Source organism: Lygodium microphyllum, chromosome 22 (genome assembly GCF_053477565.2).
Source record: "Lygodium microphyllum isolate KBCC chromosome 22, Lygodium_microphyllum_v1.1.10, whole genome shotgun sequence".
In the NCBI taxonomy this organism is placed as follows: Eukaryota; Viridiplantae; Streptophyta; class Polypodiopsida; order Schizaeales; family Lygodiaceae; genus Lygodium; species Lygodium microphyllum.
In genome coordinates, this window is record NC_141156.1 from 101,059,342 (window position 1) to 101,084,137 (window position 24,796).

Here is a 24,796-nt window from a genome sequence, read left to right on the forward strand (position 1 = left end):
TGTTTTTGTATATGATATTCAATTGGTTTGCGAATACAACGCATGATTGATATACACTTTTCTTACCTTTTGCTCAAAATTAGAGATCGCGTGATCAATTATCTCTGATTGAAACTCGCCGAAGCGTCATACGTGTTCTATAGACAATCAACGTTTTCGTCTAATTGCCAACTTACATTGAGAGCAAGGGCATGGGACACACTGATTAAGATACGTCTCACGATCTTGAACATCACGACCTTCATTGTTTTCCATTTGGTCTACGTTACGATGAACAATTTGTTTTTTTTAATCATTCTTTTTTTCTTTCTTAAACTGTTTGAGAAGGGATTTTTTCTCTTGTAACTTGAAAAAATTAACCTATGTAAAGTCTCCACCCACCCACAAATTAACATATGTCGGAGTGTTTCTCGTCTCGTGTTATTGCACCGGACCTCACCACCACCACCATCACCACCACTACTACTATTACAAACAAGAAAAGAAGAAGTTAAAGGACAAGATCTTACCCTCTCTTTGTTTTTTATCCATTCATTCTCTTCTCTCCCTCCCTCCCTCTCTCTTTCTTTCTCTCTTTCTTTATTATATTGTATGTTTATTCCCTCTCTCTTATTCCTTCTTTCTTTTTCTCTTCCTCTCCCTCTCTCATTTCCTTTAATAAACAAGACTACTACTACTACTACTACCACTACCACTACCACTACCACTACCACTACCACTACCACTACCACTACTACTACTACTACCACCACCACCACCACCACCACCACCACCACCACCACCACCACCACCACCACCACCACCACCACCACCACTACTACTACCACTACACTAAACAAGAAAAGAAGAAGAAAAAAAAAAACAACTACTACCACTACTACTACAATAACAACAAATAAGAAAAGAAGGAAAAACTACTACTACTACTACTACAACTACAAATAAGAAAAGAAAAAAAACTACTACTATTACAACAACAACAAACAAGAAAACTACTACTACTACTACTACTACTACTACTACTACTACTAAGCAGCTGCTACTATTGCTACTACTGTGATCATGACTACGATGACTACGACCACGACTACAACTACCACAATAACAATAAACAAGAAAAGAAGAAATTAAACCGCTACCACTACCGCTACCACTACTGCTACCACTACCACAACAATAACAAAAAAGAAAAAAGAAGAAGAAATAAAACTACTACTACTACTACTACCACTACTTCTACAAAAAATAAGAAAAGAATACATTAAATAACTACTACTACTACCACTACAAACAAGAAAAGAAAAAATTAAAGAACTACTACCACTACCACCACTACTACAAATAAGAAAAGAAGAAATTAAAGAATATGATCTTACTCTCTCTTTGTTTTTTATTCATTCATTCTCCTCTCTCCCTCCCTCTCTCTCTCTCTCTCTTTCTCTTTCTCTAGTATGTTTAATGTTTTTTCCCTCTCTCTCTCTCTCTCTCGTTCCTTCTTTCTTTTTCTCATTTCCTCTCCCTCTCTCATTTCCTCTCTTTCTCTCTCAATACACATGATTTTTAACAAAAACAAGCAAAAGAAAAGGAGAAAAAACAAAAACAAAGCAAGAAGGAACAATACACTCACCGCAAAGGCCCGAGGATAGATTCGGTGGCTCCTCTTCACGATGGCGGATCCTCTTTGCCCTCCGTACACTTCCCCCTCTTCTTCGCAAATGGCGGTGAGAAGCTCTCCTTCTCCCTCTTTCTCTCCCTCTCCCTCTCAAACGCAAGATGCAATTTTCTCTCCCTTTCGCTTCCTCTTTCGTTCGTTCGCGCAAAATGACGCTTTCGGATTTCGGCCCGCTTTTTTTCGCCTGAGTACCATTGCTATTTGCGTCACAAATGCGATGCCACTAATTTGCATCAGAAATGGCCATCGCTATACTCCTGTATCCTTGTAGTGCCTAAGTGGTTTCTTCCATTTTGGCAAGGGGCAAATGAGCTTGGACTTGAGATCCATCTGGCCAATTGGCTTCATGACATTGAAATCTACTCATTCCAACTCTTGTGTTCACACAAGAGGGGGCAAATTAACTTGGATCTATCCGGCTGACTTCATGACGTCAAAATCTATAAACTTGGCCACCATCATGCACTTTTCAGCTCCCAAATCACATTGCTTCTTCATAAAACCAAACCTTACGAGGATTACATGGGGGGTGAAAATAGACTCCAATTGACAAACCGAACTTGCATTGGGTTCCTAGCATCAAACTCCATCTAGAAAAACTCCAGCTCATCAATCCGCAACCATTTCATGTTTGCATGAAAATATGGCTCTAAAACTCAGCTCTCACTTTGTATATATAAATCAGCTGAAGTAGTCATCTATGTATAGGAAGCTCCCTATGCTTGGAGTTAGGATGGGTAGACCATTGGACTACAGTTCAAAACTTATGTTTATGAATGCATTAGTTAGATAAGCCATTTTGTATCATCTAGACACTCTTGGCCACGAGGTTATGTGGGGTTGTTTGGAGAGTGTAGGAGCTTGCTAGAGCCTTATAGCTAGTGTTGAGCCGTTTTTTGATCTTGATATTTGCTAAGGATTTTAAGCAAGAGCATGATGTTAACTTCAATGTAGTCTTCTTGTGAGGTGCCTGCCCATCGGCTTCCTAGGCACTCTTTTAGCGGTCTATCGAGAAACAAATCTTAGCGTCACTGCCCGGCACTCCCAAGGAATGTTCCGAGTTTTGTTGCCTAGGGTTTGCCGAATCTGCCTCACAACGGAACGTTCACGACCGAACCCACTAGGATTGACCTGAAATTCAGGTTCCTAGTTGTCAAGGTCTCCTGTTAGCATTCTAGCGTCAGGCTATGGACATCCTACCTTACGCAGAGATACCCAATCCAAAGCAGACCCATGCCGCACTTGGTTCAAAGAGAATGGGAAATGAGAGGGATGCGCTGCTCAAACTCTTTGCCCATAGGGTATAGTCCCATTCCGGTCCCCTAAAACGGCATGAATCGGGTTCTAACCTATCAATACCTAAAGGTCGAATAACTTTAAAAACTTATGAGAAGCCTCCCAGTTCACTGGGACCACCCTGCCGTAGGACAGACCCGTCGGGGGTTTCGCCCACCCGCTTCCCTTAATAGCTTTAGTTTTCTAATTAGGTCCTACCACATTTATGTGTGACACTTAAGGCCAGCTTCATTAATTAAGCCTTTTAGGGAACAGGGTTTGTTCACATAACTTATAGCACAGACACGAAAACATATCAAAGTAATCTATTAACAAACAAGTTCCTTAACTTATCTTCAAGTTAATCTTTGTCTCCTGCCCATACAGGAGAAATTATGTATCGCTTCTGTCCAACAGAAGTATCCCTTTTTCCCTGCAGAAGTAACTGGTCCAATTCACATGGTACCACAAACTCAATCCTTTATCTAGAATAGGATCTCCCAACATGCCCAGATGTTGGGGGCCACAGAGGTCTTCAACTCCATTCTAGACCTAGCAAGGGGTGTCCAGAGCTCCAACTGACCCGCAAGCTGTCTAGGAGCGAAACATCATTCCCGTGGTTGGCCTTTTCACCACTCAACCTTCGGCCCATGAATCGAGCAGTGCCCTCTTGGATTAATACGTGGTGCGACTATGGAGGTGATCCACCCGTGCAATATATCCTTCCTTAATTAAATCCTTTAAGAATCAAGCACAAACAATGCATTCAACCCTAATATCATTTTCCAAGAAAACATTCCTTTATTCCCATGGCGACTTGTCATCACACAGACCCTTGCTATGCATTTACCATAACTCACAAGCACTTGGAATAATCATCTAAACAACAACTAACAACCAGTTGAATGTAAAAACATTTAGGATGTTGTTCGATCAATCAACAAAACCAATTGCATTCTTTCCAACCAATGCAAGAATAGACAATATAACATTTCCATCGTATATTTGCTCTCCCCCTTGGGATCTAAGAGCAATACTATGCAAAAATGATTCTTAACACTTCCTTCCTTCAGCTAGGGCATATGTTAAGGGTTCAAACACTATTCATGATGTAAGTTCTATAGGTCACTTACCTTGCTTAATAACCCAACCTTGGATTTGGATTGGAAAAAGTTATCGTTATCGGACGGAACTCAAGACATCTTAGTTTTAACCCTTATGATTAATTTATTGTACTAGCTCTTAGTCAAGTCATGAGGCAACTAGAAAATTATCCTCATATATCAAACATGTTATAGGCATATCGTGTAAATACTTGATAAGATAAGTGCGACATGATCTCAAGTAATTAGACTCCAATAGGCCGTGCATTGAGCTAGAATCTAGTTTTTCTTAATATTTGGGCTCTTAGGCTAAGTACTTTTAAAGTATCTAAACTTTAAATTAGTACTTTCTATTCATGATTCTCAATGTCATATTCTTTTAGTAATTATGTTATTTGTAACCCTTGACTATACTTTAATCTAGCACTTGTGTGCACAATCTTTTAATGTCGTTCTTTTGGCGATTATGCCATTCATAATGCTTGGCTAATTCTTCCTTGTAATTGCTCTACTAGCAAATAAGTCATATGTAACTAGGTGCAATTATCTTCCCTTGATATATGCACTTCACAAACTCCCTCTTTCGAGTAGGTGAGATGAAATTTATCCTTTCCCATGACCTATACTCGTGCATCGTAGTATGGGGCCTAACGTATCTCATACGAGAATCAAAGCAAGCATCTATAAATTTGAAAATACATTACTTACGACCGGAACCGCAGTTGGATTGACAGTGATACCTTTGTCCGAAGCCTTGTTGCTGATTGCAGGATTGTCATCCGCACGCGACATTCTTCGCTTGGAGGCCATCGTCTGCAAGTAGACTCAAGAGATTAAGAAGGTGGAATCGATTGAAGATGGGAGAGCGTAAGAGAATATGGTTAAGTCAAGGATCGAGATAGAGGGAATTGAGCTAATTCTCTTCCTTGCAGCCTCTTGAGGTGACTCTTCTCTCTCTCTCTCTCTCTCTCAAGCTCTCTTTCAAGCTCTTCCTCACAATCTCTTGGAGGGGTATCCTTCTCTCTACCTCTCTCTCGTAGCCTCTTGGGGTCTCCTTATGCCTTCTTATGCCTCTCCCATGCCTCATATTTATAGTGAATTAGAGAAGAGGGCTTGTGGTTGAGAAGTGGAGCTCTTTGTGGAGGGGGATCTTGGAAAGATCAGTGATCTGATGCTCAGATCATAAATCTGATGGTTCCATTGGCTCCGAAAGGGGGGTAAAACCCCAAGACACTTGATTAGAAAGCTCTCAGTTCACTCCTTCTTCTTTTCTCTGTTTCAAAGTGCTCTCCACTGCCTGTGTACTGCGATCGTGGTGCGCGCGATTTTGCAAATCCTCTCTTTAACTTTTTCTTTTTATAAAATCTCCAAACTAACTAAAATATCACTTGTCTTTTCTTTTAAATGACATCTAGTTCTAAAAAATCTCCTTATCTTTTTTTAGGATAATATCTAAAGTATCTAAAATATACTAGTTTTACCCAAAATCTAATATTTTTAGACCATCCAAACTATACACATTATCCTAGTGATTAATATAACTCGTAAGTTTCGTTCACGTTGTAATTTACGTGAAGGGTGGCTACAGTCCTTGCCAATACGAGAAAAATATCGAATTTACGACTCTTGATTTTTCTAAATAAAATATTTTAAATTAAATAAAAATTATTAATAATTAATATTAGTTAGTTTTTACCTTAGTTAGACTTTAGTTAGTAATCTTACTAACTTATTAATTGACTAGCTAACTTTCGAACCACCCAACTAACTTTTATTGTGTGGAAATATTACACTTCTCTCCTATTGTCAATGTGGCTATCCTACGCTTGGTTTTGGCTTTAGTTGTACAACTAGATCTAGACCTCTATTAAATGGATGCCAAGATGGCTTTCTTACATGGACATTTACATTATGAGATTTATATACTACCTAAGGGTTTTGAGGAAAAAAACAAGGAATAATTAGTGTGCAAGTTAAGAAAGAGCCTTTATGGCCTTAAGCAAGCACCTAAGCTATGGTATCAGAGGCTTTCATGCATTCATAGGGATATATCTATAGTGATATGGATTCGTGTTTATACATAAAGGGGACTCATGATGGTAGCCATATGATTTTGATACTCTATGTGAGATGAAATGTTGATTGTCGAGAGCACTCATGATGAGTTGGATGCTTTAAAAAGTCAGCTCAAGAAGAGCTTTGAGATGAAGGACATGGGATAGGCCTCACATATTCTTGGAATGTGTATCAGATGCCATCGCTCTAAGGGGCTCCTTTACTTATCATTGCAAAAGGAGTGCATCCAAAAGGTCCTTGAATGATTTTATATGTAGGATGTTAAGCCTATTGGCTATCTTTACCATCTCATGTGAAGGTTAATCACGTCAATTGTCTGCAATCTAGTGAGAAAAAGACTGAGATGGTTAAGTTCCCCTATTTATCCATTGCAATGGGAAATTTGATATATATAATGATAGCCACTCGTCTTGACATAGCATTTATAGTGGGAGTTGTGGCATGCTATATGAGTACACCTAAAAGACAGTATTGGGATGCCATGAAGGGTATCATAAACTACCTTAAAGGCATTGTAGATATGTGCATAAGTTATGATCGCCAAGATACATGAGTCATGGGATTCACTAACTCTCATTGCATAGGACATTTAGATAGTAGGAAGTCTACCTCTCGCTATGTCTTCACCTTTGCTGGAGATACTATTTCTTGGATATTCAAGGTGTAAAAATGCATGGCTCTATCGACATAGATAGAGTATGTTATAGCCACTGAGGCTTGCAAGGAGACTCTCTGGTTAAGCTCTCTAGTCACAAACCTTAGTATTATTGATGTGGTCCCTACAACACTATATTAGGGAATTTGGGAATTTCCATGCACTTTGGGAAACCCCAATACCTTTATCATTTGATACATGGTCAAATCTTATTGTCTTACTTAAAGGTTGAGGCTACTCTAAATACTATATAAGCTACCTTCCCAAATTCCACTTTCAAATATGGATCAAGATTTAGCCGTGTGATCAAATATTTATCACTTACTTAAAATTGAGACTCGAAAAATTTTCAAATTCTCTAATATGATGTTCTACAATGTATTAGGAATGTATGAGTGCTATTTAGTTAGCCAAGCCGGTCTTCCATGCAAAGACAAAGCACATTGAGGTGTGTTACCAATTTATCAGAGAGGTCATTGAGAACAAGTCTATTTTAGAGAAGTGATGTTTTGAGGAGACATTGTCTAGGAATGGTAGGGCTTTTGCATTTTAGCCGCATAAAATTGGCTATGTAGATCCAGGTACAATTGCTCATATGGTGATATTTACCATTCCACATGTATCATGGAACTTGCAGCCAATTCCAGTGCCAAAAGTCCATTTGCAAAAGTTGATTGACATTTTAAATGAAAAGATAAATATGGGAATTCTTGAGCCTTCCTTAGCTCCCTACTCGAACAGATGGTTCATCATGCTAACAAAAATGGGGCCTTGAGGTTTATATAGGATATGCAACCAGTTAACAAAGTGACTATCATGAATGTGGGAGCAAGTCTTGGTTGATGAGTTTTCAAAAACTTTTGTTGGAAGCACAATATGTTCCTTGGGTGACTTGTAATTTGGCTATGATTTGTTTCAATTAGCAATTGAAAGCAAAGACCTTACTACCATGAAAACTTCGTTGGAATTAGTGCGCATGTGCACTTTACGATAGGGAGCAATGGAAATTTTTACCCACATTATGGCATTGGTGATTTACATCCAAATTGCAAGTTCATTGTGTTAGCTCTACTTTTGTTTGTGCAAGTCATTTGTCTTGTTGATCTTATGCTTTGTATTTCTCATGAGTGGTACGAAGTGATGAATCCCCTCCCGAGACTTCTTATTGAAATATTTACTTAAACCTCAGCCATTGGGTAATCATTATGATTTTGAGGCACATGCGTAAAATTGAACCAAACTACTCCCTCCTACAAAATATATTCAAAAATTAAAACTAATCCCCAATGATTATGTGCCCAGCTTTGCCATTACCTTTGGAAAATACGAATCTAGACTAGAACATATACACATGCATACCACGTGCATGCATGCACAATCCTTTTAAAGTGTAGCTACATCTCTATGCAGAAATAACTATATTACTATCTTAACTCAAGGTATATATATATATAGTATAATCTTGTGTGTGAAGTGCAAGATCGTGTTGTGCACAAAGGAAAGTCTATGTGCTACCCAAAAAGAAAGAAGCCATAGAGGCACACCCTCTTGAGCTTTTCGATGATGCATTATCATTGATAATAAGGGGCTACTAGAGTGTGTAAAGGGTGTGTTGTTTCAGGCTGATATGAAAACCGAGATATTAAAAATATCATATAGCTCACTTGCTTGATTCATAGGAAACCTATCTTTAGTATCAAATAATTGTTTTTTTCTTTTAAAGGCAATGATAAAAATCATAGTTACTAGGCTTGACCTATTGACAACACTAGTTTTCATACTAACATTGAAATAAGCACAAGTGAGTAAAGGCTTTCATATGATCCAAGGGGAAGAAAATTGCATTTATCTTTGAGTATATGTGGCACTTATCTACCTAGTTATAAATATCCTAATCCCTTCCCAATGTAGGTTGATGAGAAAGATGTCTCCATGAGTTAACCAAAGAATGTTTCTAGAACATTGCCTTGAATAAAGTGGAATAGCCACTAGGATATCTTCTTTTTTTTCTAGGGTGAAAACTCTAGGTATAAATCTTCAACGTTAACATCAAACAAGATTGCACGATACAAATGAAAGATTAAATATCTCTCAACACATTTTCCTTTCACTCACAAGTTACAACATAACTTTGAGGTGGTTAGAAGATCCAAATGCCGAAAAGTCAGTGCTCTTATCATATCTATTAGACAAAGCGTCTCGTCATAGCTCTATTTAATAGAAGTTCCATAAAATTCGAGAAAGAGCTCCCCATCTCTCCCTCCAACTCCACGTCCACGTATCGCCACCTCCACCTCCGCTTCCTCTCCCCCTCCTCTCTCTCTCTCTCTCTCTCTCTCAATCAATCAATGGAGAAGGAGAAAGTATCGAAAAACTGCTCTTTGCGTGCCGTCATGGTTCCCTTCCCTGATCAAGGCCATCTCAACCCCATGCTGCACCTCGCCCTGCGCCTCGCCTCAAGGGGAGCCATGGTCGCCTTCGTATGCATAGAAAGGAATCACGACGGACTGGCAGAGTTCTGTGATGCCGCTACCGCCAATTATCACACCAACAAGCTGCAGCACGTCGACGGCCTTCGCTTCGTGGCGATGCCCGATCACGGCCTGCTGCCCCCCGATCGACGGGACGTGGAGGCGTCCCTGCAAGGCCCCGTCTTCGACCCCAAGCTAGCTGTCTTTGACCGAGGCCCCCTCGACGTACTGCAGGCCGCCGACCTCGAGAGCTTCATCAGGAGCTGCAACGTCGACCAGGGCGACGTTAATAATGGCGGCGCATCAGTACCTAGGGTTTCCTGCCTCATCGCAGATTCCTTCTTGCCATGGACCCGGGATGTGGCCCGCAAGTGCGACGTCAGGTGGGTCGTCCTCTGGGCTTCTAGCGCCACATGGCTGTGTACCTCCATCTACGCTGCAGAAGATCTCGAATTACCAGAAGGTATAAGCCCCTGATCTGTGTCCTGGAATTTGGGTTCATCGATGAGACTTGATCAGTATCAGATTATAGCCTAATATTGAGTATCAGGCTTTAACCTAAGTGATTGGAATTCGAGCTCATAGATGATTGATGTCAGCGCAGGTCCCGTGGCGTGTCAATCGCAGGAGCTAAACATGCCCGGCCTGCCATTCTTCCAGGATCATGCAGCCGCCTTTTTCTCCACCGGCTTTCTAAGACCTCACCTGACGACCCACGTCGAGGCACTGCAAACCGCTGATTGCGTTATCGTCAATACCTTCGACGACCTGGAGAAAGAAGCACTCTCCGCACTGACCTTGACATGTCCTGTTCTCAGAGTTGGACCGCTGTTTTATGGTCTCTCTGAAAGCCTCAAGAACGAACTAGACGCTGCTTGCTTTTCATGGCTGGACAGGCAGGATCGACATCTGTTGTGTACGTTGCTTTCGGTAGCAAGGTCCTCTTGCAAGAACAGCTACTAGAGCAGCTTGCCTTGGGAATTGAGGCAAGTGCAAAGCCCTTTCTTTGGGTTATTCGATGTGAAAAGCAACATCAACACCTAGAAGGGTTTATGAAGGATTTTAAGTTAAGGACTCAAGGGAGAGGACTCATGGTCCCATGGGCTTCACAAGTGAGGGTTTTGGAACATCCAGCCATTGGTGCATTTGTAACCCACTGTGGTTGGAATTCAGTGCTTGAGTCCATAGCAATGGGATTGCCCATGGTTTGTTGTCCAGTTTTTATAGATCAATTTTGCAAATAGGGTGGTTGTAGAGCAACATTGGAGAGTTGGGAAGGGGATCCCTATGTCAAAAATGCAAGCTAATGATATCCAAGTTTTAATCAATGATGTCATGGAAGATAAGGATATGCGAGATTGAGCTATTGGCTTAAGTCTCTCTGCCCAAGTAGCTATGCAACATGGTGGCTCATCTTACCAGCAACTTGAGGCTTTCATGCAAGGTTATTAGTGATATGATGTTGACATAGATTTAGACCAAGGAACTACAAGCACTTAGGAGCTCTTGATTGTTGAGGTAGATGGTATGGAAGCTCGCACAATGGACAAGCTTTGTTAATTTCAATGCCACAATGCAAGGAAATAATGACCTTCCTTGTGAAAGCTCCCTTTAAAAACATGCAAGTCTACTTTCAACTATTTATTTGAAGTTCTAAACATAAATATACAGTGTAGGATTGTAACAATTTAGTCTCGATTAAAAATGATGAGCAATATGTACAATCACCCAATTATTGTATAAAAAACAATGTAATCATGGAATTGCAGTATAAAAATGTTGGTATATAGTTCACTTGTTTATTTAGAATGTCTAAAAAGTCATGTGTCATTGTGAAAGACTTTGTTGGATGGTGCTAAATTATCTACAAATAGGTATGAACAACTTCATATTGTCAACACAATACACATCATAACCAACTTAGCATCATCTCCAAACAATGCAAAGAATGAATGTGTAGGACCACATACTGGATTATTTATAATTCTTAAGTGTCTTATAGAAAGTAGATATCGCATGTGATGGCACTATACAATGTTCATCTTTTTGTGTTTATGATCAAGACAAAAGTTAGTTGCATTGTGTGCTAAGTGTAAAGGACAAATAACATTCATAGCACCTTATAATCTTTTTGATTGAATATCAATAGAAGCCATTATCAAATATTCTTGTAAACTATAGAAGCCATGATCAAATATTCTTGTAAACTATAGTGGGTGTCAATGTTTACTTTAAAAAGCATCCTCAAGTATTATGAAACTTCAATAACAGTTTTAAGAGTATAATTTGAACCCCAACCTTGCAACTTTCCAATTCTACGTTAGAAAGTGTATTTCAGCTTTTGGGCAAGTTCAATGCAAAGCTACAAGAGTACAATATGAACTACTTTGCCAATGTTACAATCAAGTGAGGGGTTTTAACAAGATTTGATGATGTTCTACTCATTGCTTCTATTAAAATGCATTAATTTCTAAGTATTAGAAACAAATGAACAAAAACACTACGTCCTTGGCATTAACAAATATGAAATAAAGACACTACCTTCTATCCTTTTTCCATGAGAAGACCCTTGAATGATGGAATTGGATATGCTAACCTTACCATTAGGCCTTGTAGTGATTTATGGATCAATCCTTGAACAATTTGTCTAGTCTCTCCTCCATTATCTTGATAAAAGATTCTAACATATGCAAACCTTTATTGACCTCTACCGATAAGGAGATGAGAGATGACCACCCATAGATGACAATCATGTTGCCAAGGCACTACACCAAAAAGTAAGCATATATATAGTTCATAGATATGCTTTTATGGGCATATCTATCTATATAGGTCTCTTACATTTTATTTGATGCAAAATGAGGTGGACTATTGTCTAGGGAATTGACAAATAATGAATTTATTATGTGAGGATGTTTATGGGTGCATTTACAGCAATCGAGTTCAAGATCAACTTGACACAATTATATATGAAAATTTAGATATGTAGCTTTGCCAAGAATATAGACAACTATATATTGATTATTATCAACCATGACTTGCCATGTACTTGAATTTAAATCTATAATATATTTGAAACATACACTTCATTACAATATATATTCTTAATCAATGCATGTACATTTACAAAGTGATTTGATAAGAAGGAGACGAGATGTACAGTAATTATATCTAGATTGACATCATTGCCAAATTATCTACTTGCATTTTGATATCATTGTTCAAACTTGTGAAAGTTAACTTCTATTTCAATGCCCATATTGATATATCTACATGCACCAATGTGTCAACTACCAGCAGTGACAAGATAGATGTCGAGCAAGAGCACAATGTGTTACCATTAAATGGGAATTAATTGTATTTTTTGGATTTTGCTACAAGTTTTTAAGCACCATTATCTACAAATTGCAACAAAGTAGTGTCTTTATAATTTTGTAAAGTTAATCCAAGAGTTGGGTTCACTCACATGAAATTTGTATTAAGATCAATTGATTCCTGTGAAGAAGGCAAGGTTCTCTATTTTATTTCATCTCGATATGGCTTGTAAAACTTAAGGAAAGCATGAAAATGCAGGAGGATGAGTCATGAGGCCATAACGTGCGCTAGTGGAAGCCCTAAAGCTCGGGGAAGGAGAGAAAGAGAGTGAGAGTAAAATGAAGTGAGAGACTTGGCAAGTGAAACCCCTTCTCTCTTTCTTATTCCATCCATGCCATCATGGTGAGAGAGAGAGAGAGAGAGAGAGAGAGAGAGAGAGAGAGAGAGAGAGAGAGAGAGAGAGAGAGAGAGAGAGAGAGAGAGAGAGAGAGAGAGAGAGAGAGAGAGAGAGAGAGAGAGAGAGAGAGAGAGAGAGAGAGAGAGGCACATGTGTGAAGCTTCTTTTGCTATCCTCATCCATTCTTCTCTCTTCTCCTTTGTACAGGTACATGAAGAGGTGGCAAGATCATGGATGGCATGAGGAGTATCAGGTGGATTGTGAAGCAAGTAGCATGCCTTGGCGAACAACTTCAATGAAGGTAAGTTCTTCTTTGATATGACTTGTATATTGGTTGCATCTATGTTTCTTGCAAGGAATAGTAGATCATAAATCTATATTGAGTAGGGCACTACCCAGCCATGGGAGAGGCGGGCCGTATGACTATAGTGCATCGAAGTCAAGAAAATAAAAAGAGTACATCCTAAATCCCTTGTGTTGCATGCATAAAGTCAAACATTTTGGTTCTCTTCTTAGGATCAAAGGATGTTTTGAGCATGAGATCACTTGTGCTCACTGCATCATAGCATGAGATCACTTAATTAGATTGCAATTTCCAATTTGAAAAAAAATATTTCATGTGATTGGTAGACATAGGCTAAGATAGGATTGCTATGTATCCACCCAAAAAACATTTTTTAAAGGATTTTAAAACTATTAAAACTTGAAAATAATTTTTTGGAAATTCACAAAACCATATCATTACATTGGAAATAAAAGAAATGGTGGCATTTGGCATTTGGAGATTTTGTAAGGTTTCAAGCAGGGGGGGATGAGAGAGGTCTTAGAAAGGAAGTCATGAAAGGGCCTTAGAGACTATTAAGGTATTTTTCACATCTAAAGATAAGAAAGAAAGAAAACAAGAAAGACATAGGTGTGTTTACTCTCCCTTCTCTTAAAAGAAGCCCTATCATAGAAAAGCAAGCAAAAAATCTTCTTCCTTCATGCTTGTGAGCTTAGGGCCATGACATCATGCCAATGTTGAGCCAGACTTTAGTGATTGTAGGTAGCTAATTTCTAAATGGCCAATAACTATTGGTGGTAATAGAAAGACTAGGTGCCAGTATATGCCTAGATTCTCCCAGTGCTTCACATCAATGTTCTCCTAGTGTTTCATATTGATGTTTGAAAGCACATTTCATGTGGCAAGAGAGTTCCTAGGAGGTTGATATAAGAAACATAATTCAAACTTTGAAAGCTTTGACAACTTAGACTAATGCAATGTTGAATGCACGGAAATACAATATACGGGAATATAGCACTCACTAATGTATATGGAGCAAAATACCAATATTAATGAGATTAAGCCTAAACTATATCTCCAAAAAGCCTTATGACCATTTCTCAAAGTTTCTCAAAGACAAACACATATAATGGTGATTTCTATTCACATTGAACCTATCATGGCATGCATACTATCCTCACACATCAAGCCGATAACATCACATAATTTTGACAATCCATAAACTATGTTCATAATTACTTTCTCTCTCTCTCTCTCTCTCTCTCTCTCTCTCTCTCTCTCTCTCTCTTTGTGCTAGCCTTAGCAAGCCGAAATAGGATAGGATTTGACACAGAAAGGGAAAGAGGGCTAGAAGAAGATCTCATGCTGAGCAGGCTTCTTATGAAGCGACTGTTAGACAACGCTTCCACCAAGTAGAGCATTGTTGCAATGGCAACCTCATTGCTTATAGGATTGGGGGCCAAAAAGGGCTCTAAGAGCTAATCAAGAATCCTTGTCATGGCTAAATAGCCAGTCAAGTGCCAACTGAATGATGACCCATATAGCTTTGTGGAGCAGTTTGAGCAAGTCTACGAGGCCAACGGCCTCACCAATATTACTTTGCACTGACAAGCTTTTGCTCTATGCTTAGGAGATAAGGGTAGGATTGGTACATGAGTCTGGACACTACTGAGTAGATTGACTTCAACAACCTCAAGAGTCTCTTCATTAAGAGACTCTCTAAGCCTAGGTAGTCCGATAACCTCCTAGTGCGGTTGATGAATGTCAAGCAAAAAGACAAGGAGGACATTAGAGACTACGTCACCCACATGTGGAGTCTCTTTAAGAGGATCCCAACTAGTGAGCAACCTACCAAAAGAACAATCTTCATAGTCTTCATCAATGGGATATGAAGCGAGGAACTCTACAAGGCCTTGACATGTAATTCAAGCTTGCAGTGAGATGCTAGCTAGGGTCTTTAAAGGCAATCAAAGTGGAAGACTATAGCTCAAAAAGAGAAGCTCCAAGAGCTCGACTCAAGAGGAGACAAATGCTATAAACTTTGAGAGAGTTTCAATGTCAAGTGAAAGATTAGGCCTAGTTCCTCAGGATAAAGGAAAGGGCATGGACGCAAGTTAGGAGCTAGCAGAGACGAAGATAGAGCTAGCCAAATTACAAGAAATGATGAGAGAACCTACATTCCTTCATGTCTAATGCGTGTATTGTGGCAAAAACCACCTACCAGTCGAGTGTCAGGACTGGAGGTCTCGACCTTGCACGAATTGTAGTAGATTCGGTCACGATGTCATGCATTGCCGACTATCGAGGGGAGACTCCCATACTCGCAACCATAGAAACAACCTTACCTAGCGAGCGAATAGGCCACAAAAATTATTCAAAATGGGAGTCCCATTGGCTTTGAGTCAAGGGATGAGCGATGAGGAGCTAAAGGAGATCTTCATGCGCATGTCTCAAGATCAGATGGTGAGATTCAGAAACATGTCAAACCAGGAGTTGTCTCGAATACCGTTAGGCCGCTCTATTAGATCTACTTGGGTGTGATCTGACGCTTCAGTTTCGAGTAGATGACGTTGACGCTCTAGACTTGGGCCAGACGGAGGGAGTGGTTCAAGGGGATGTTGCAAAGATCCGGATGCAGTAAGCTCATGATCGAGTTGGGATACATGTGCTACTCCTCACTCTCGTGGCGGTTTCAGAGAGCGTGGCTCAGGTGGTTGTGCTGTGGAGGCACGGACGCGATGTTTTCGTCTCGTCGTTCTACTGGAGTTGCATCACCTTCGAGATTTGTCACACCTGTGGGGACATCTACTCCACTCACTCCGGCTTTTGCTTAGCTGTCCGCAGGTGGCACCCCTATGGGTGCTACTCCGATAGATACTATCCTGGTCGGTACACCAGATGTACAAGGGTCTCCAGGATATGCCCAGGAGTGTAATCGCACGTGGGAGGGGACCCATCTTAGGCACACCCTAGAGGGGTATGCCTACCTTATAGATGATAGGTCAAGAGCCATAATCATGAATGATGAGGGGAGGAGGGTGATGGCTCGCATGGGAGAGTTGTGCCAACAAGTTTTTCGGTACAATGTCTTGGAACATAGGAATAACATACCAGAGGGGAGCAAGGACTACATAGTAGCATCCGTGCATGAGAAGTTTCCGATACCAGCCGTAGCAGATAGGTTTTCTACGGGTTGGATGATAAAGTAGTGCATGCGTGCATATATATCACACAGACGATTGGACGCACGCAAGGCACTCAAGAGTGGGGCTGCAAAGCCCGAGTGGCTAGACACAGACGACTGGCGCCGACTCAGGGAGGAGGCTATAGATTCGTTGGAGATAGCAGTACGAGGCGGCGAGGGCACGACTAGAGGCCGGAGTGGTCCATCATCTTGGGAGTAGCGACCACAGGACATATCTGGAGGCTTTTGTAAGTTTTTATTTTGTTTTACTTGCTTATTTTTTTGCAATATCCTTTGTACTGACAATTGTGTTTTTAACAATTGTATTTTGTTTTCTTTGTAGCAATCCATTACAAATCAGGATCCGACTGGCCTTGAGACTCACTATGCAGAGAGACATAGTCTCACTGCATTGATCGACCGATTGTATGGATGCAGCGGCCCTATAAGTCACTCATCTTTCTTGTCCGTAGTTACCATGTTTAATTAGAATGTATTATTGTATAGTGGACTGATGTGTAGTTGTTTCTTTTTTTGCAGAGTCTGTTCGATGCTCCTTTGCAGTGGGATGAGGTTTCAGATGGCGATGATCTATAGCTCGCCCTTGGATCCTTGGAGCTCACACACCCTTCTTTTTTGGTCATGTGATCTGTGTAGACATTTTCTATGTAATAGTGATATCTTGCCATGATTGTATCGGTCGCTTTCATTATGTGATCATGTATTTATTTTACGTATCAGTGTTATGATTTAAGTACACGTTGTCTTTATTTACACGAGCATTGTACACATTTATGAAACTATTTTGTATGGCCCAAATAAATCACATAGTGCTATATGTGGCAGGGCAGCTTGCTGCCCTGCCACAAATTTTTTTCCCTTGTTACCGTTGCTATTAGCGTCGCAAATTTACTGCACGCATTGTTATTAGCATCGTTATCAGCGTCGCAAAGAGTCATTATTTGCGTCAGTATCAGCAACGCAAATAGCGACATTGATAACGGCATTAATATCGATTGTTCTATGCCGTCGCCAATAACGACACTTTTTGCGACGATAGGGAAACATTTATTTATTAACATTTTTGTCACTTTTAACATCAATATAAGGCCTATATCTTGTAGTGGGTTTCTCACTTGGTGCTGGATTTGCATCTAGTGTTTGGCTCCTTCTCACGCTTGATGGGATGCACTAAGGAGAGTCAATGATGCTTTAGTTGATGACTATAATTGCTCGCACAATTAACGGTGCTTCAACACTCAAATGGAGATGATGCGCCCACTTAGACTCAAACATGTAGGGCTTGAATGTTAGCTACTCACCATCCTTTGTGCCTCAAATATGGTGGAGTGAGATGGCAATCTCCCTAGGAAGGTGCGATGGATAATCTACTTCTTGATGTCTTACACTTGAGTGATCCCCCCCCATCGCACTCAGGATTGAACCCCTCTTGGGCTAGGTGATGCTTTATTGTTTGTTCAGAGCATGTGGTTTAGTGAAGGTCAAAGCTCTGGCTCCCTATGCATTCTCACAAGGGCTTGATCAATCACTCTCTAGCTCTTTGTGCAATGGACACACCTTCTCATCCACCCTTTAACGATTTGAACCCTCACTTCAAGTCACTGACTTGCGTTTGAGTACCCCTTTTGTTTATACTTAGATCGAGTGACTTGTCAATTTGCAAGGTAGTGCCTCTGACTTAGATGGGTTGATTCACACTCATAAGCAATGACTCAGACTCAGATGGCTTATTGTGCTTGAGTAGTATGCTCCCTCTCGAGTTATTCGAGTCCTCCTCCTACTAAAAAAAAACACATTGAATTTTCCTCTTGCTTGATTCTCTTCCCACTTGAACCACACAGCCACTCTCACACTCAAGTGCTTTTTTGTACTCAAAGGACTTGACTGAGTGTTGCGAGTGTGGTTTGAGTCTCTCACTTAGACTTGAATAGTGCCTCTCACCACCTCTCACTTGAATGATATTACTCTTATTTGAGTGTATTTTTTCTCAGACCCTTTCATACTCAACTCAAATGGCTCAACTTGAAGTTAGATGGCCTCTTATGCTCAAGTAACATTCCCACTCCATGGCCTCTCACACTTGAGTGGAAATCTTGCTCGAATAGTGCATTTGCTTTCACACTTTGATGGTGCATTCACTTGAGTGGCACCTAGCACACTTAGATAGCCAGTATGCTTTCTCACTCAAATGGTGTCTTGACATGAATGCCCCATGACCACTTGGATGGCATGTATTCTTCTTAGTCTAAGATGGGTTTGTTCCCTCAAATGGTGCTCTCTCACTCAAATGGTATTCACTTGAATGGTATTCCACTCGAGTGGTGCCATCCACTCAAATGGATGGCCTCTTGAATGATGTTGCTTGGGGTCGAATCGAGTTTGAGTTGTTGAGTTGACACTACAACAAAAAGGCCTCATAGATGCACTTTTAGATGCGATTTTTGAATATAGAGAAAATCTTACGGGTGCATCTATCCACCCGTCTATTTGCTTGTCTACCATTTCGCGTCTATAATCGCATGTATGAATGAATTTACACGCAAAAATAGACGCGCAATAAACGCACATATACACGCGCGAATATATACACATAATTTCAAAAATTGCTATTTATTTAATTTATTTTACACATCTATTAGTGCGTCTATTTGGCAGTTAGATGGGCATATAGACGCGCTTTTACAAGCAATGGTAGACGCGAACGGAAAATAAAAAATCTCATTAAAAAAAAGATATTTAATTTCTTTTTAAAATTTGAATTATGGAGTGCGTGTATAAGCGCGTGTACTTTGCACTGTAGACGCGCGTATGAACGCTGATTTTCTGCAATTTAGATGCGCGGATAGACGCGCAAAACAGAACTGGAAAAAAAAAACCAGAGAGCATGTGGTTGCACTCTGGTTTTTTTCTCCCCCTCCCATACATCAGATTGTGCATTTGGGAAAAAGACAATGTATCTTACGGGCACGAGAATTGAAAATAAAAGTCCATGTATTCATTATAGATCAAAAGCATTTACATGGGAAGTTTAAGTGCTTGCGACCTAAAGTGTGGCCGCAAGCAGTAGGCTCAAAGATGGATCATACATATATAAGAAAACAAGGCCTCATAAGGAGGTATGGTGCTCCTCTACAAATCTCAAGAAGAAACATCTTCACTAGTACCACCATGGCTACTAGCGTCGCTATCCCCCTCCTCGCTATGCTCCACATCCGGGTTCGCCTACACACACAAAAGATCAAGGTTGCTTACATAGACATGGTGGAGAAAAAGTTATAATTAACTATACTTTTAATAGAAAAGTAAGAAAAACATACCTCCTCTGGCTGTCGAATCCTCATGGCCCAGTTGTATTGGTCCTTAGTGATGAGACCCTCCTCATAGAAGTGAAGCCATGTGGCTACGCGGTTATGGTCTCGATGGTAACCTACCTCTCTAGGAGTAGGTATCCTACCAACGATAGTAGTCTGCAAAACAATTATGATATATACAAACAATTATGAGTCACAATATATTAGAACAAATTATATAAAGAATTGAAAGAAATATAAATTTTAAAAAACTAGAAATCAAAATATACTTACAAACTTTGCCTCCCATGACTCTCTGCCGCCCGATCCGTAATGCGACGATCCCATGGTTTCCATTTGGATCCATCGCGCCTCTGCGTGCTGGCGACTCTTCACTTTCTCTGCTGCTTTCTTCTTGGCTTTCTTCCACTCTGTGCAGTGGCACATAGGTGGTTGGCTATAGACTCCACACCCCTCCTCCTGCCTCCGCAATGAGTCCCTGGTGCGTGTCATGAGGTGGGATCTTTTGTTGTGAAGCATATCCCTCACTTTTGTGCGTCCTCAATCATCCGAGAATCGCTGACCCTCAGGATTTGGGTACCTCCTATGGACTGCCCTCAACACCTCCTGCCACAAGCCGCTTTTCTGATTTTTGAAGGCAATGAAACAATCTTTATATGTCGCATGCACGACGCTCCTCATGTACGCCATTACATCCCTTCCTTCATCATCATGGAAGATGCCACCAACATCTGTAACTCTATAGTACTGGCGTACAACCTCCTCTACGTGATCTATTGGTGAGGGTGATCGCTCGCCACCTCCTAGGTAACCCCCACACAAGCCTCATCCTCCCCCTCGACTCTCCCTCCTCCCTCTCTGTCGACTACCCTCTGCCTCGCTGGATGCACGTGCTTCTGCAAATGCTTGTGCTTCAGCAGATGCACATATAGGTGCTGTATGTGGAGTACCTGCATATGGAGTACCTGCATGTGGAGTTTGGGAAGTAGTGCCAGGCAAAGACGTTAGAGGCATTCCAGACGTGACACTGAACACCTCGTCCGCTATGGGAGAGCGGCCAAGGTGTCTGGTCATCTCTCCTATGAAGTCTTCCCTACTAGGAAAACCTCCAAAAAATGCATTGACCCCCCTACCAAACGAGGCCAACGTATCATTCATGCGATCCAAATCCGGGTCATTGCTAGATGAACGAGGATACGACATCTGCAAAAAAAACACATGAAAAAGACAAATTTGTTTACATACCAAAAATCATATATTATCTAAATTTTCAAAGAGCTTTCTTTAGACATTGAGCATAAAACTTAAGTGCTAATGCTTCTCATAAACAAGAAAACTGATAAACACAAACATTCTTATCATAAAATTGATAAACACAAACATTCTTATCAGAAAACTGATAAACACAAACTGATAAAACTTAAGTTTTGATAGTGAATTCTTATTATAAGTTTTAATATTTTTATGATGATTTTTGTGTATTTAAAATTGAGATCTTATGTAAACATATGAATGACAAATATTTTGATGTTGTCATGAATTAGGTTTAGTCATGTCATCATCATCACCTAGTGCGGTGCATGCTGATGAGTCAATGAGCACATCCTCAAGTGAGGATGAAACATTGCATCTTCATAATCGAGATGCATGGCTACGACAAACAATTAAATGCATGTGTGATCATTGTCAAGGGTGTATTTTTCGAGCACGTCAAATTGCAATGTCACACCTCAGCTTGTATGGAGAATAGGACCGAGAAAAATCACCTGTATTCATTGTTTTTTTTTACCACTAAGATTGCTAGTCTATGTTACGGGAATAATATATCAACGTACATGAAACTCCCTTTTGTGGTTGAGCAAGATGCGTTGCCACATCCTCAGATGTTCCCTCTCGGGCGTCAAAAGTCTGCAAAATGTCGACGCGAGGAGGCAAAGTCTTCAAGAAGAGTAGAGACTGACGACCAGGATAGTAGCCCTCATGAAATGCCCCATCAAGTCGTAGAAGATGAGATTTTGGACAACATGGTACACCATCTATTTTCGCAACCGATTCAGGGAGAAGGTCACTCTACGAAGCCAGATGATCCACTATATGTAGCATCATCTACTCCGTTCTATGAAGGTTGTACGTACTCCGTTCTTCGTGCGTCCCTCGAGATACTTAACTTACAAACAATTTATGGATGGAGTAATGTCAGTTTGGATGCGTTATTGAAGTAGGTATCAATTCAGTTTGGCTTATGAATCATAATATTAATTGTTCTATTTTGAAATCAGACACAAATATATGTTGGTGGGTTTTTAACTCACTTTTAAAAATATATGTAGGTTATTATCACAAATGCTTCCAAAAGGAAACAAATTGCCAACTAAGAGAGAGCAAGCAAGACATTACTTGACATCTCTGGGAGGCCTTGATTATGTCAAGATCCATGCATGTGTCAATGATTGTGTCTTATTTCGTGGGATTCATGAGTTCGCACGAGAGTATCCTGTTTGTGGCGAATCAAGATACGAAGTGGAGATGAAGTCAATGGATGTGCCTCGTAAGGTTTTGTGACATTTTTCGATTGTTCCACGTATAAAACTTATGTTCAAGTGTAAGTCTATTGGAAAGTTCATGTCATGGCATGCTAGTCATCGTTCAATTGATGGAAAATGGAGGATCCCTGCAGACACACCGGCATGGCAACATATAGATATTTGTGGCCCGTTTTCAAAGAAGAGCCAAGAAATTTGAGATTTGGTTTAGGTATGGATGGAATCAATCCATTTGGCATCAAAAGCACATCATACAGTGTATGGCCAGTGGTATTGGTGAACTATAATATTCCTCCATCCATGGCAATTAAAAAGGGACATGTAATGTTGTCCCTTCTGATTCCTGGAAAGCAAAAGGTAAAAAACATGGACATTTACTTAGAGCCTTTGATTGAAGAGTTAGAAATGTTATGGGAAGGTATTGAGGTGCAAGATACAAGTGCATCTGCATCCTCTAGAGTTTTCACATTGAAGGCCATGTTGTTGTGGACCATGCATGACTTTCCAGGATATGGAGAGTGTTCAGGTACATATATATAACTCTATATTTGAAATTCAAGACTTGAATCAATTGCATTTTATTAATTCACTTGTTTTTTCAGGTTTAACCACATCAGGATATCATGCATGTCCTATTTGCGGTCCCTCTCTAGTTTCCTCTAGGCCGGCACGTTTAAAGAAGGTTATCTACGACAATCATCATCGATTCCTTCCTATTGACCATCCCAAATATGTTCTCCCTACTAATGGAATGACTCCACAATCTCTAACCATTCGAGATTGGAAGGAGAGATGGATTAATGCCGACAACCACCCTCCACTCGGCATGGATTAATGTCGACAGGCACCCTCCACTCGGTAAGAAGTGCATTTCTCTCGATTGACTTTAAAGTATTTAGCATGATGAATTGTTTACATAATATATTGTTTGTTTGTTAGGTTCTCTATATTTTTTTGTCTTCCGTACTAGACTGAACTCAAGATCAATCACTTGTTGGACCCCATGCACATATTCAAAAATGTTGTATCTACATTATGGGATCACTTGATAGGGGCTCGTGATTTAGTTAATGTAAGGGAGGATTTACGTAACATTGGTCGCATGAGACGAGCCTGGCCATGCATTGGACCCAGAGGAAAGATTGAGCTACCCCATGCACCTTGGATGTTGTCAAAGAACAAGGAAAAAATAGTGAAGGAACAAATATATAGCTTTCGAACACCCACAGGATATATGAGATGTCTCAAGGGAGCCTTCATAAAGAAAAAGAAAAGAGGTGTGGAGCAACTATCTGGTTTGAAGTCCCACGATTGGCACAAAATGATTCAAGTAAGGGTATCTCTAACCATGAATATAGTAATTAGTGGAGTAACTATGTGTAAACTTTGGGGTATGATGACTTTTTTCTCAACTAATCATTTGATCTATGAATATTGTTTACACTCAGTTCGTACTTCCTATTAGCATATCCCATTGTGTATCCAAAGATGTACGTGATACCATTTACAAGATGGGAGAGCTTGTGAGGTGTGTATATTGTATTTTTTCATTATATATCTTTGAATTTCTACACAAAAATAAATAATTCTCAAATACATCTTGACAGATACGTGAGCTTGAAGGAAATTGATCCAAACACATTGCAAGATGCTCGAGTATTATCTGTTGAGGTGGTTTGTTTAGTGGAGGAAATTTTTCCTCGATCCATTTTGACTAGTCAATTACATTTACTCGTACATTTGATTGATGAGATCGCACTTTGTGGGGCAGTTCATGTAAGATGGATGTTTTTTCTTGAGCGCTTCATGAAAACCTTGAAAGATTTTGTGAGGCAAAAAGCACGGCCTGAGGGAAGCATGGTTGAGGGTTGGTTAGTGCAATCATCCCTTGTTTATATCTCTGAATATCTTGCTAAAGTGGATCCCTCTTAACCACGACTATGGAAAGATGATGAAGACTTGAGGATGACCTCTATAGTATCTCAAGGAAAAGGAATGAGTAAAGTGCTAACAAAAGAAGAACTTCGTAAGTTAAATAGTTTTTGTGTGCTCAATAATGATGTAATGAGCAAATGGGTGGCACTATATAATGAAGAAAGGGCAAGAAGAAAAAGCGAAAGATAATAATTTCACACTAGATATGGATGTAATGTGTCATTTTCAGATTATCTAAATGCGCTCCCACGTCCTATTGATATAGATTGGTTACATGAGGAAATGGAGAGAATGGAAAAAGAGGAGGAAATTAATATATCTCAAGAAGAGTGGGAATATGCATGAGGTTGCTTATCAAAGGTGAGACATACTATCAATTAATTTGTTTCTATGAGTTTTATTTTATATAAATAATTGACATGTTTGATATTTTATCTTTTACTACTAGTGCACATTATTCAATGCACTTTGGTGTGAGGGTAAACATCTTCGAACTCAACGTATAGATGAAAAGAGAAATACCCAAGATTGTGGTGTCCTTGCTCACTTCGAGGA

General features: G+C 40.0%; 1 protein-coding gene across 1 annotated transcript; it reads left to right on the forward strand.

Annotated features, from left to right (window-relative positions):
• Nucleotides 1–9,101: 9,101 nt before the first annotated feature.
• On the forward strand, nucleotides 9,102–10,924 carry LOC148017447 ((R)-mandelonitrile beta-glucosyltransferase-like). The gene is made up of 2 exons (XM_087663060.1): nucleotides 9,102–9,715; nucleotides 9,857–10,924. Exons 1-2 carry the CDS (start codon nucleotides 9,130–9,132, stop codon nucleotides 10,213–10,215), a joined length of 945 nt encoding a protein of 314 aa, XP_087519186.1. The 5' UTR covers nucleotides 9,102–9,129; the 3' UTR covers nucleotides 10,216–10,924.
• Nucleotides 10,925–24,796: the final 13,872 nt, after the last annotated feature.

Coding starts and splice junctions, on each gene's coding strand:
- LOC148017447 (XM_087663060.1), top strand. CDS start 9,130: ATGGAGAAGGAGAAAGTATCGAAAAACTGCTCTTTGCGTGCCGTCATG. Junction 9,716..9,856: donor AGATCTCGAATTACCAGAAG/GTATAAGCCCCT, acceptor ATGTCAGCGCAG/GTCCCGTGGCGTGTCAATCG.